Consider the following 12211-nt stretch of genomic DNA (forward strand, 5'->3'; position numbering starts at 1 on the left):
ATATTGAGGCGCTACAGGTTTTCGATTTCTCTCTCAGTGGAAAGAAATAAATGAATGTGGTGGCTCAAGAAATGTTGCTCCAGCCAGTGCACATCCCCGCAGTCAAGAGTTTTAATATTTCAACAGACGTTGTCAAAACAGTACACACTGTATAACGACTCAGTCTTTCACAAAAGCTCTGCTCATTGTGGCACAACACAAATATGCACTATTCAAGCCATTAAAAATAATAACAATTTAATATATATTTTTCAAATATTTGTGTTAATTGTTAATTAAATGTTTAAGTTTTATATTATGCTAAACATAAATGAGTGCACGCTGTTTACATGAATATACAATTTGTCAATTTCTCAGTGAATGTAGTCAATATTTTTGGTGCATTTAAACAAAATAAAAAAAATAATAAAAAAACAATAAATGATAAAAAAAATATATAGTAAATCGTTATGTCTATAAAAATTAAACGTTTGGTCACATAACATCTTTAGAATTAGAAATGTGTTAGTTCATTTAAATTCAAATGTGTTAATAATACAATAAAAACAATACAAACTACAATATTTCAACACTTTTCTTTTTTATTTTTGTTTATTAACAACTGAACTATCCATTCTTGTTAATTTATTTATTTAATTTTATTAGTGTATATTTTAACACCTGTATTGTCATTAATTATTAACTTTATTGTAGAACCATTTGTAGAAGCAATTCATGAACCACTGAGTGCTACTCTTAATCATCACATGCTTTAGCTCACCACCATTGAAAAAGGATTGCTGGCCATTTATTTAACTCAAGTGGACATGACTGAGAGGGCTGGGGGCGGCAGTCCTTGATGTAATAATAATGACAATATGAAAAGAATACAATGATGACTATCTGATGTTACATTTATTTCTGACATTGAAAGCCAGTGACCTTTCTCTTAAGGGAGAAGTGATGCTGGACATCTAATCGATACTCTGCAAGTTTAAGAGCACATCTCCTCTGTTTTTGGAGTCAAGGGAGACAAATAGAGCATAATGTTTTAGTCCAGAAAAAAATGGATGAATGAATAAATGAATGAATGAATGAATGAATGAATAAAAAAATAAAATAAAATAAAATAAAATAAAATAAATAAATTAATAATAAAATTAATATGATAACTGATCCATGGTGTATGGGTTTTAATTAAGTTCAACTAAGACATACTGTAAGTACCAAATTATTTGTTAACAAATAAATAAGTGATGTCCAGATCGAGTTCAACGACTGGATACATTTCTCCTGTCACAGTTTTTCAAAACTTTGCGCTTACTTATGTTAGCAAATTGCATGCCAAAACACACTAACAGGAAAATATCACCAGGCCTGGTTAGATTCAATGTTTGCCTCAGCTCTCCATTTGCATTAAAACAAGCAAAACATTTACAGTGAGCTATGACTATGTACAGTTAGATCTGTTGCTTACACTTCTTTCATCACTTCTTGCTTACACAACACTTATCATTAAATTATACTACTACAACTCTAGTAATTCCTGTCTGTCTACTGTAGAGAATTGTATTTTTTTTATGGATGGATAAACACTACCGGACAAAAGTTTGGAGTCAGAAAAAAATAATGGTTTTAAAATAAGGCCAATCTGCTGAAAAAAACTGCATTTATTTGGAAAAATATACAGTATGCAAAATATTAATACAGTTTAAAATAACAGTTTTTCCTCTTGGAAGTAGTTTTGTTTAGTTTTCATAGTTTTATTCCTGTGATTCAGAGTTGACTTTTTAGCATTTTTAGTGTCACATGATTATATACTGCAAGAAACATTTATTATTATTATTATTATTATTATTATTATTATTATTATTATTATTGTTGTTGTTGTTATTAATAGTGATGAAAACATGTTTTTGTCAATATAATACAGTACCATAAAAAAAACAAAAATAAAAAAAAAAAAACTGTATAATGAACACTTTAAATTGCCCTAGAGTGAAGTAAAGCCTGATATTGACTGATATTGTATTGTTACTTTTTTAAAGAGATAATGTTTAAAAAATAATAATAAAGTGATAATTTTTTGGGCTGGCACTGTGGCTCAGTGTTTAGCAAGAAGGTCGCTGGTTCGAGTCTCAGCTGGGCCAGTTGGCATTTCTTTGTAGAAATTGCATGTTCTCCCTGTGTCCGTGTGGGTTTCCTCCAGGTGCTCTGGTTTCCCACGCTGTTTTTTAACATTTTTTTTAATTAAGCGGAAATTCAAACTGTTTCACTGATGACGTTTGACGGTTGCCAAATTAGCAAAATAAAAAGATAACAAATAATACCTGCCATGAGTATAACCGCATTCACCATCAGGAGGAGGTATAATCACTCCCAGAAGAGAATTATGCTTTCACAATCCAAAATAAGCAAATGAATCCAACATCAGGGCCTGAAAGCTCTGCCCCTTCTGCTACGTGAGCAAAAGCAGCAGCCACTGCGTGAAGTGTCCATCATTACACTCTTCTTTTTAATGGTTGATTTCTGTGCATGCACTACTTACACTATTCATACTACAAAATGGACTAGAAAAGTGCATAAGTATGTGTGTGAGAATGGGTGATTCCCAGTACTGGGTTGTGGCTGGAAGGGCATTCGCTGTGTAAAACATATGTTGGAATAGTTGGCGGTTCATTCTGCTGTGGTGACCTTTTTTTGAGCTCTTTTTTTCTATCAAATAATTCTCAAAAGTAAAACATATCACGGTTTCCACAGCACTATGAAATGTGAAAAAATGAAAGATTTTCAACATTGATAGAATCATTATTAATGACCGAGCACCAATAATAATCATCATCATTGTTCATCATAATAGTGCAGCACATCTCCATATTATAATGATTTCTGAAGGATCATGTGACCGAAGGTTGAGGTAAAGATACTGAGAATTCAGCATTGAGTCACAGGTATAAATACAATTAAGACTAAATTCAATAAGACAATAATAATTGTAAATTGTAATAATATTTTAACAAATTTACAGTTTTTATTGTATTTTATTAGATAAATGCAGCCCTGTGTTTTGTTTTACTGATCTAAAAAATGTTGACTTCTGTTGTATAAATGTTTATATACTGTAAATAATGCTTTACTTTAGCCAGAATGTACAGTTTTGTCCTTAACCATCTGTTCACTGATATGGGTGAGGTGTACCATCTCCTGTCCAACATGGTGAAAGACACAGGATCAGAGCCTTACTTCCTCTCCATCCTTCAGCACCTGCTGCTCATCAGGAATGATTATTATATCAGGTAAATGCTTTCATAACTCAAATGTCGGCTCCATAAGTGTTAATAAAGTCACTGCTCATACCTGTTAATTACCACTCCACTTCGTTTCAGTTGATTTGACAGGCACACTTCAATATGAACATTCACAGTTTCAAAATGGAAAATGAATGAAAATGAAAACAAAACTAAATAATGAATGCATCAAATGATAATTAAATTTAATAAAAGTTGGTTTGCATCTTGCAGAAATATACAAAGGACTTTTATTGTGCAGTAGAATATATATATATATAATACATATATATAATGTTTTATAAAAAAAGGTAACATTTTGGTGTGTGTGTGTTGATATACATATATAAAACCACTAGCAAAGCCTAGTTTATACCTGGTAATTAACACACTGCATCATTTCAATTGATTTGACAGACAAGCTTTTATATAAACATTCACAAAAATAGAAGATGAATGAAAATTCTTAAACTAAGCAATAACTGCAAAAAAATGATAATAAATTGAAATAGTCAATTTGCATCTATCTAGAAATATACATGACTTTTCCTGTATTGTAGAATTTCATGTTACTTTTTTTAAGACATAATTTGTTTGTGTGTAGATATGTGTGTGTGTGTGTGTATATATATATATATATATATATATATATATATATATTTATATATATATATATATATATATATATATTTCACTGGCATAAGCATGGTTTATGCCTGTTAATTAACACACTGCTTTTATTTTCGTTTAGTTTAATTTAGATTTAAGAGGTATGCTTTAATATGAACAGCCACAGTTTTTAAATAAAATTTAATGGAAGTAAATACAAAACTAAAATATATGCCAGAATAGTTAGTGGTTCATTTTGCTGTGACGACCTCTGATAAATAAGGGACTAAGCCAAAGGAAAATTAATGAATTATAGAAAAAGAAAAGAGAAGAATTTGAGGGGGAAAGAATGTGTGTGAATGTCTATTCGGATATATGATGCCCCCCTACAGTATGTTTCCCACTGGATCAAAATGCATATTTATTTTTATTTATTCCAGAAAAAAAAAAAAAAAACTTGGTAGCAATATAAACTTACTAGGATCCGATTTTAGACCCACTGATCTACGGCGTCTTGAATGATAATTTATTTAAAAGAGAGAGCTGATTTGCATGTTCAGCCGCAGTCTGAGTGTGTGTGTGTGTGTGTGTGTAAGTGTGTGTGTCTGTCAGAAAGTGAGGAAATGATACTGATCATTTCTGTTCACTGTTGCATCAGACCTGTTGCTGAGGTAAAATATTTAATAAAGAAGGAAGAGCGAAGCGATGAAAGGGAGGGAATTTACCATGGACATGTTGCTGCTCACTTTGAGCCATGAATAATGTATTGGCCGGCGTGTTGGAAAAAAGCAAGAAATGGAAAACACATTAAGCGAGTGGTATGGCAGATTCGCGTTCAGTGCCTTCCCTCCCACCCGTGTCTGTAACTCTAACGGCAGAAAACAGGATCACTACAAAAGCTGATTAAAAATGTATGCACTTATTAAAGATTCTCTCCCATAGGAAAGAGAAATAATAAATTGAGTCTCTTTAATGTCTCCAATTGTTTCTTTTAGACACCAATGAGATTAAATGAAAAGCAAATTAAGTCTCCTGCGTCTCAGATTATTTCTCCTGAGACAAAAATAAATACATACCTTGCAAGACATTTAAATACATAGTTACCTAAAAAAGTAAATATACAAATAAAAATACTGTTAATTTACTTCCCCTTAGGTCATTTAAGATGCAAAATTATAAGATTAATAGCTGAATCTGTGGTCCTTGCCAAAACAGAGTAAAGTCAACCGCTACCACTTTGGAATAAAAAAAAATGAAATGAAATAAAATAAATAAATATGTTCTTAAAAAACTTTTTTATTCATAAAAAAGAGAGAAAAGGAAGAAAAGAACATAACAAAGCTGTTGGCATATGGTCTGCAAAATTAATTCACAATGCATTTGAAGCACATTATCAAATATTTTTTACAATGACATACTCGGTCCATTTTTGCCCATACTTGTTGCACTTTTTTGAATCAAGTTTTAGGTGTTAAAGTCAGCCTCTTCATGCAGTGTATTTCCTTTATACACTATATCCATTGAGCCCTTGCTGAAGGATCAACCTGAAACCATTTTCAAGTTATGGCTTTTTTGCTACTTACCAAAAGTATTTGAATTAAGTATGTCAATAGTTGAAACAGTTTCTGGTATGGCTCATGTGGTCTTCTGAAGCAAAACAGTTGTGCCAAGCAAGACGCTGATTATTATTTATTACAACATTATTTACAATGTATACTCATGACTGCAGAATTACTGTTTGCGTTTATATGCTAAAACTAAAGACAAGTCCAAGTTTTTACTTTTTTATTTGTTATTTTATCATTTTAATTTATATAAATTTAAGTTTCTAAATATATATTTTTGATCTTGGTTTGAGCGAATGATTCAATAACCTAAAAAAATACCATCTTAATTACTGGATGAACTGAGCAGCATTTTTGAAGAATGACTGTTGAACAGAAGATTTAATTACAAATACTTTTTAACGGTAGCTTGTAGCCATATGTTGGATTGACAACACAATTGCTACAATGTTCTTTCAAAAAAAGTCAAGTTACTTTAAAAGTTGACTTTGATCTTGACCGTAGGTCTCAGTATTTATATCCCAACTTCAAATTGCTACCCCAGCAATTTTGTGACTATTTGAATGTTTGTAATGTCAGTCTGAAAGACTGAAGATGTTTCATAACTATACATTAACGACTGAATATATTGATGTGCTATTTAATTTGAGACCTTTTAATAATTAATTGCACTGATTTAATTTGCTTAAACACCCCATTTTAACTTGAACCTCCAGATACCACACTTTCAGGATAAAGTTTCTTAAATTAATAATAATAAAAAAAATCACCCTAATTTAGCTTAATAATTTTGGTTAAATTATTGATTTATACATATGTATATTTTCAACTTGGGTTACTTGGAAATATGTGCTTTACATAAATAGGTTTCTCCAGGTACGTTTTGGTTGCCTGTTTCACATGACAAATTCACTAGAGGGCGCTAACTACATTTTTGCAAATTTAAAATACATTACTTATGGTATGTTTTGCTGTACATTTCAGAAACACACCTTTCTTATGTACAGGCATGAGAAGGCACGGCTTGTCGTACAGATCACAGAGTGAACCACTGACCTAAACTCTACCCTAAACCCAACCAATAGTGTTTTCAAAAGCACTAGAGGGTGCTGTCTACATTTTTGCGAATTTGAAATACATTACTTATGGTATGATGTACATTTCAGATACACACCTTTCTTACAGTATGTACAGGCATGAGAAGGCACGGCTTGTCGTACAGATCACCTTGCAAACCACTGACCTAAACTCTTCCCTTAACCCGATCAATATTTTTTTTAAAAGCAAACATAAGAGAAAAGTGCACGGCAACCATATAGATTTAACTTGATTTTACATTACTTTTCTGTCTTTTGTGGAACTGCGCTTCACCAATATTGAATTCAAAGTGACCAAACAGACAAAACATACACATTAAGGTGTTTTACTGTACTTATTTGGTATTGTGCATAAAATAATGTCCTTGTAAATATATTTAGTGTAATTTGTTTGCCATCATACTGCTCTGTAGAATTCAATTTACTCTGAAACTGCAGTCAAACATATGCTTGAAGTGTTTTTTTCTCCCACAAAAATGTAGGCTAAAGCATGTATTTCCAATGAGCCTGTGTTGTATATTTTACAAGGATCACATTTAAAAATGGATGAACAGCCGTGTTTGTTGTCTGATATGCATCTATATTACACGGTCACTCTATAAAGCTCTCTTCACAGATGTGTTTGGTTGCTTTTGAACCTTTGCGAGACGTTTTATGTAGATTGGATTGGCTGGTCGGGAAATTGTATGGCTATAATTTTAGATTAAAGGGATCCCTCGAGATCAGCGCCTGCTTTGATGGCCGAGTCTCCAAGGAAGGATAGGCTGGTGGCATCTCTCCACTTCAGTACGCATCAGTCCACAACGTCGCTCTTCTTCATAGGCGTTGGGAGGTACTCTTGTGATCAAAGCCAGCCATAGAGGAGAGATGTCTGTGCCAATAGATTGCAGCGTTTGATTTAAAGCCATTCTTTAATTCCAGCAAAACAACCAGACACCTTTATCCTCATTTAACTCTGTGCCCTCAACTCCGTCCTTGGTTATTTCTGAGGAAAGTTGCCATCAGTTTGTTTGAAAAGTGAAAAGAATTTGGAAATTAAAAATGAAATATTAAAATAATAATAATTTATAAAATATACCCCCTTAAAGGATTCCTAGGTCATGATAAATTTTTCGTGGGATTGCCCAAGATTTAAATAATAAATAAATAAAAGTAAATAGGTACATTGGTGTGTTTAAAGGTGCTGCTTTGACTCTCTTCTAAAGCATAAAAAATACCATAATATGTTTGTAGATATTTAAGAAACATGCTAAGTGTTTACGAACCTTTACGAGTTTTTACGAACCTAAAAATTAGGTGAGCAGGTTGCATTGTTACCCTGTGTCCTAACAAGCTTCATGACAAGATTTGCACTGTTAAGCAATTTGGCTGTATGCACCAGACGAAACATGACAGAAGTTTAAATACAGCCAATCAGAAGCACAGAATATGCGCCCACTCACAAAATGGTAAGGTTTATAATCTAATTAATACATTTTAAACCTCTTTAACATTATTACATGCTGAATGGTTAATGTTTGTTTTGTAACTTGGCTTGTAACTTAAGTCACAGTTCTAAGGTTCAATATTAAACAGTTTATTTTATTTTAAGATCTGATGTTTAACTATCGGCTGTAGTATGACAATAAATGTCATGTGAAATGGCATTCAAACTTACATTATTAGCATTTAACACTGAATAAAGCATGAGGTATACCTGACGTGATCATTGTATATCCTGTTGTTCACCTGTAGTAAATAGAAACTGTTTCTAAAATATAAATTTCAGGTGTATATATATAATGGAAAAAAACAACACAAAAATAAGTGCTTTGACTAGTCTTAATAACTTAGCCACCCACTGTTGAAGGCCAAGATATTGGTCCTGTGAAATTTTAATGATTGAAAATATATTTCCCAAGTGCTGTTTAATGGATATATTTTTTTCAACATGTATTTTTAAAATATATTACTTTTAATAACTAATTTCTAATAACTACCTTAGTTTGTCTTTTCTAGGATGACTACATATTATTTTACTTAAGGCTTGATATCGAATTGAACCAAATCGATGGCATGATAATAGTAATCGAACCGAATCGTGAGACCAGTGTAGGTTCACACCCCTACTAACCACTGAGCCACCGTGCCACCGTTAAAACTAAGGGCCTACTCACACTATGTACAGTTGGCTTGAACCAGGCCAAAGCACGCTTGTCCACCCTCCCGTCTCCCCCGACGGCCCGCACTCACATTACATTCGGGCCTGGGCACCCTTACATCATCGATACTGTTCAGTAAGCACTCTCTCTCAGCACAGTGGAGATTTCTTCAGCTATATCGTTTAAGTTGTTGGATATGCAGTGACACGCAGTCAAAAATTTTAACAAACAGATCAGCCAATTTTGACGCTCATAAACAATCATAAAGTCCTCGTGCTGCAGGAATTAGGAGGTTTGCTGAAGGTGCAGCTGTTGTGCATTGAGGGGTTTGCATCTTTATTAAACTACGACAGTTTGCGTTTATTGAACAGTAAGAATGATTAATAAATCCGTATCAAACAGTCCTTTAAAAGTCACGTCACTCTGGCACGTTTTGCACTTAAACAAAAGTGTATCACACCAAAGCCCAAGTGATTCGACTCAGAGCACTCACACTTCTCAAATGAGCCGGGAAACATGCCTGAGCACAGTTCGTATAGCATGGTGTGAGTAGACCCTAATACTTAAAACCAAGTCTTAGCATTGTGACTATGTTTATCCTACTGATTTTGTAATGTGAAGCAAAAAGGATTCCTCCGCAAATATGTTGTCGTTGATTTTTTTTCCTCAGTTGTAAGAATCTTGGTTGTTGAAATGGAGATGTTCTACAAAATTTATATAAAAAAAACAAAGTTTAAAATGAAAAAAAGCGATTTAATAACACTTACTGATGTCCTTCTTCCCATCAGCCTTACACTTTTCTACTGCTTTTTGGAGCAGCCGAAGATGTCAGGCAATAACTCTTGAAGACTCTCTAACAGAAGGTAGATCAGAGGGAGTGTATATGGAGCACATCTTCTACTTTTGGATGTGACTGATGTGAAGATTAGATGGGCAGTGTGGAGCAGGGGTTGGATGGGAGATGAGAGGCAGACAGCGAAGGTGCCAGACTGAGAGAGAGAGAAGGAAGGAGAGGCTCGCTTGAGTGGGACATATGCCGTCTCCTCTGGTGCGCTCTGACAGTTCTGGGTCAGTCGTCTCCTTCCCGATTCTATCCAGCATGTGGCAGTGTTGGTAGCCAGGATGTTGAGAAAATAGGGCGGCTTATTGCTATAATGATATGGTGTACATCAGTGACAGGCGTAAGCTTCGGGTCTTGCCACTAAGCTGGGCTCGGTGACACTCTTATCCCTATCAGTTGCAGGCACCCCGTCCCCCCCGATTATTACACATCACCACTCTTAACGCAAGGCCTCGAATTGGCAAATTGTATGAATATGATTATTTGTTGGGTTATTTGAAAATGTCATCGAGATTAAAGAGACGTCCAATTTTAGTTAATGTCTTAATAGCTGGTTCATTCCAAGCATGTTTTTAAGTTGAAATATTACAGCGAGAGGTATAATACTGCTTTTTTATTTTCGCAAATATGTTTTTTTTAGCATTTACAGTAAGACAAATTATATTATAGTGGGAGACAATATCGTTGTTGTGTTATTTGTATGCTCTTGATAGTTATTTTAAATAATGCTGTATTATATTTTTATGTTCCATTTTCAATTTAAGTGTAAGGCATCTTGTTTATAATTGTTTAGTAACACTTTTATTAACATTTCTATGTATATGTATTTTTAAATCGGTTTTAGCTTTTAAGTAAAATGTTTTAGTTAAGCCGAGCATACACAGTGTGAATTCTGATGGATAATCTTATGTCCATGCACATGTCACAAGTTATTTTTTTGTGGAAATCATTCAGACACAGTGGTAAACGGCACTATTTAATGACTTATCACTAGGGCCAGACAGAATCTGCTAACAATTTTTGCTGTTTCAGTGCAGAACTTTGTTAAAAAAGAAAAACAGCAGATTCATGAGGACAGATTTTGGTAGTATCGTAACTAAAAACTTAACATATTAAATAAAAAAATAATTCCTTTTTAATTATTATTTAAATCCTATCGAGCAATCATATCGTATAATCATATCCACAAGACAGGACGTGTGCAAAGCAACCAGGATTAAAAGATCTGTTCAGCTCTCTGTGATCATCAATTATCAGCAAATGTGATCAAGAATGAGTTTTACAAGTTTAAAATGTTTTAAAACCATAAAATTGCTGTAGTTCATCACCACAGCCTCGTGTCCGTACAATTACAAAAGATGACGCTTCAAACCCAGTTTGTAGATGTTAAATCAGGTTTTTTTTGTTCGTTAGTATAACGGATGTCCATACAGCAGTTGGATATTAACGTGTATCCTGTCGCATTTGCCGTGCAAAAACAATGCAAAGTTAATTGCCTTCTGTCTGTGTGTGTCCATGAACTTTGTAACGACATTGTGTGTGGCTCATCATTGCAAAAAGGCTTGAATTACCTCCACAGCAAATACATCAAATAATCATTGGGAAAGTTCTTACTGTAGTATTTCTCACAAACGTTACCTGAGATCTGCTTCCTTCATGTCTGTCACTGTGCTGCTATCTGATGCAGCCGGAGATTGAGGCACACTATGACAGACAAAAAAAACAGCTACACTGCTAAATCTTGAAATAGGGATAAAATAGGTGGTCTTTAATGTTTACAATGCAAATCCAATTAGATCCAATTATTTGGTAAACATAGTAAGTTTCTCAAATAATATATCTACTAAAAATATATATATATATATATATATATATATATATATATATATATATATATATATATATATATATATATATATATATATATATATATATATATATATATATATATATAAAACAATTTAAATAAATCAAGTGAACATAGTTATATTAGTCAATATTATTATTAAAATTCATTTATAAAAAGAATCTCGCTGACAAGTAAACAAAATAGACTCAATGATGGCCTAAAAATCTGCGGATTTCTGCATGTGCAGATACTGTATGGGCCTACTTGTTATTACTAAGCAATTTCATCAAATTCCATTCCCATTAATGACAGAGAAAGATCTGGTTTCCATTGTTTTCAGAGCCACTCTCATTCTCTATCATTCTCCTGCTCTCATAAGAACTTAAAAATGAAATGAGCTGTGAATGTTTGCTACACATACAGTTTTCTTAGCACCTGGAAACCAGGGCGCTTGTTGTGTGTGAATTCTAAAGCTTAGTCCGCTGTCTCTGAAGACCATGTCATGCATGACACATCATACAGCGATCAATGTGCAGTGAGTTTATCCTCCTGATGGGTCAACTTCAGATAGACCAACAGATTGGCTCATCCAACTACTTACAAATTCAAGCCGACAGCTCCCAGATGTTTTTGACATGTTTAAAATGAATGGGAACTCAAGAACCACTTGACTAGGCTCGCAAGTTCCTTTCACACGTTACAAGCTATGACCATATGAGCATCCACAATTTCCAAGTGTCTTCACACGGTGGGAAAAAAAAGGCTGCACTCATATAACACTAAAAATTGCACTTTGTATGCCTGCCTTTCACTTCTGCTTCCATTTGAAATCGCATTTGGGTC

At 33.5% G+C, this 12211-nt stretch overlaps 1 protein-coding gene across 50 annotated transcripts in view; it reads left to right on the top strand.

The window, feature by feature from the left end:
- diaph2 (diaphanous-related formin 2) overlaps nucleotides 1-12211 on the top strand; it is a 716224-nt gene that overhangs the window by 206373 nt on the left and 497640 nt on the right. For all 50 annotated transcript variants that reach the window (XR_015507851.1, XR_015507852.1, XM_087281958.1 and 47 more), the window contains one exon: nucleotides 3159-3275. Coding sequence is in view for 48 of the 50 variants with exons in the window: in XM_087281958.1 (XP_087138084.1) it covers nucleotides 3159-3275 (117 nt within the window). In the remaining 2 variants the exon portion in view is untranslated. The remainder of the gene's footprint in view (nucleotides 1-3158; nucleotides 3276-12211) is intronic.

Source organism: Danio rerio, chromosome 14 (assembly GCF_052040795.2).
Source record: "Danio rerio strain M-AB ecotype USA chromosome 14, GRCz13ab, whole genome shotgun sequence".
In the NCBI taxonomy this organism is placed as follows: domain Eukaryota; kingdom Metazoa; phylum Chordata; class Actinopteri; order Cypriniformes; family Danionidae; genus Danio; species Danio rerio.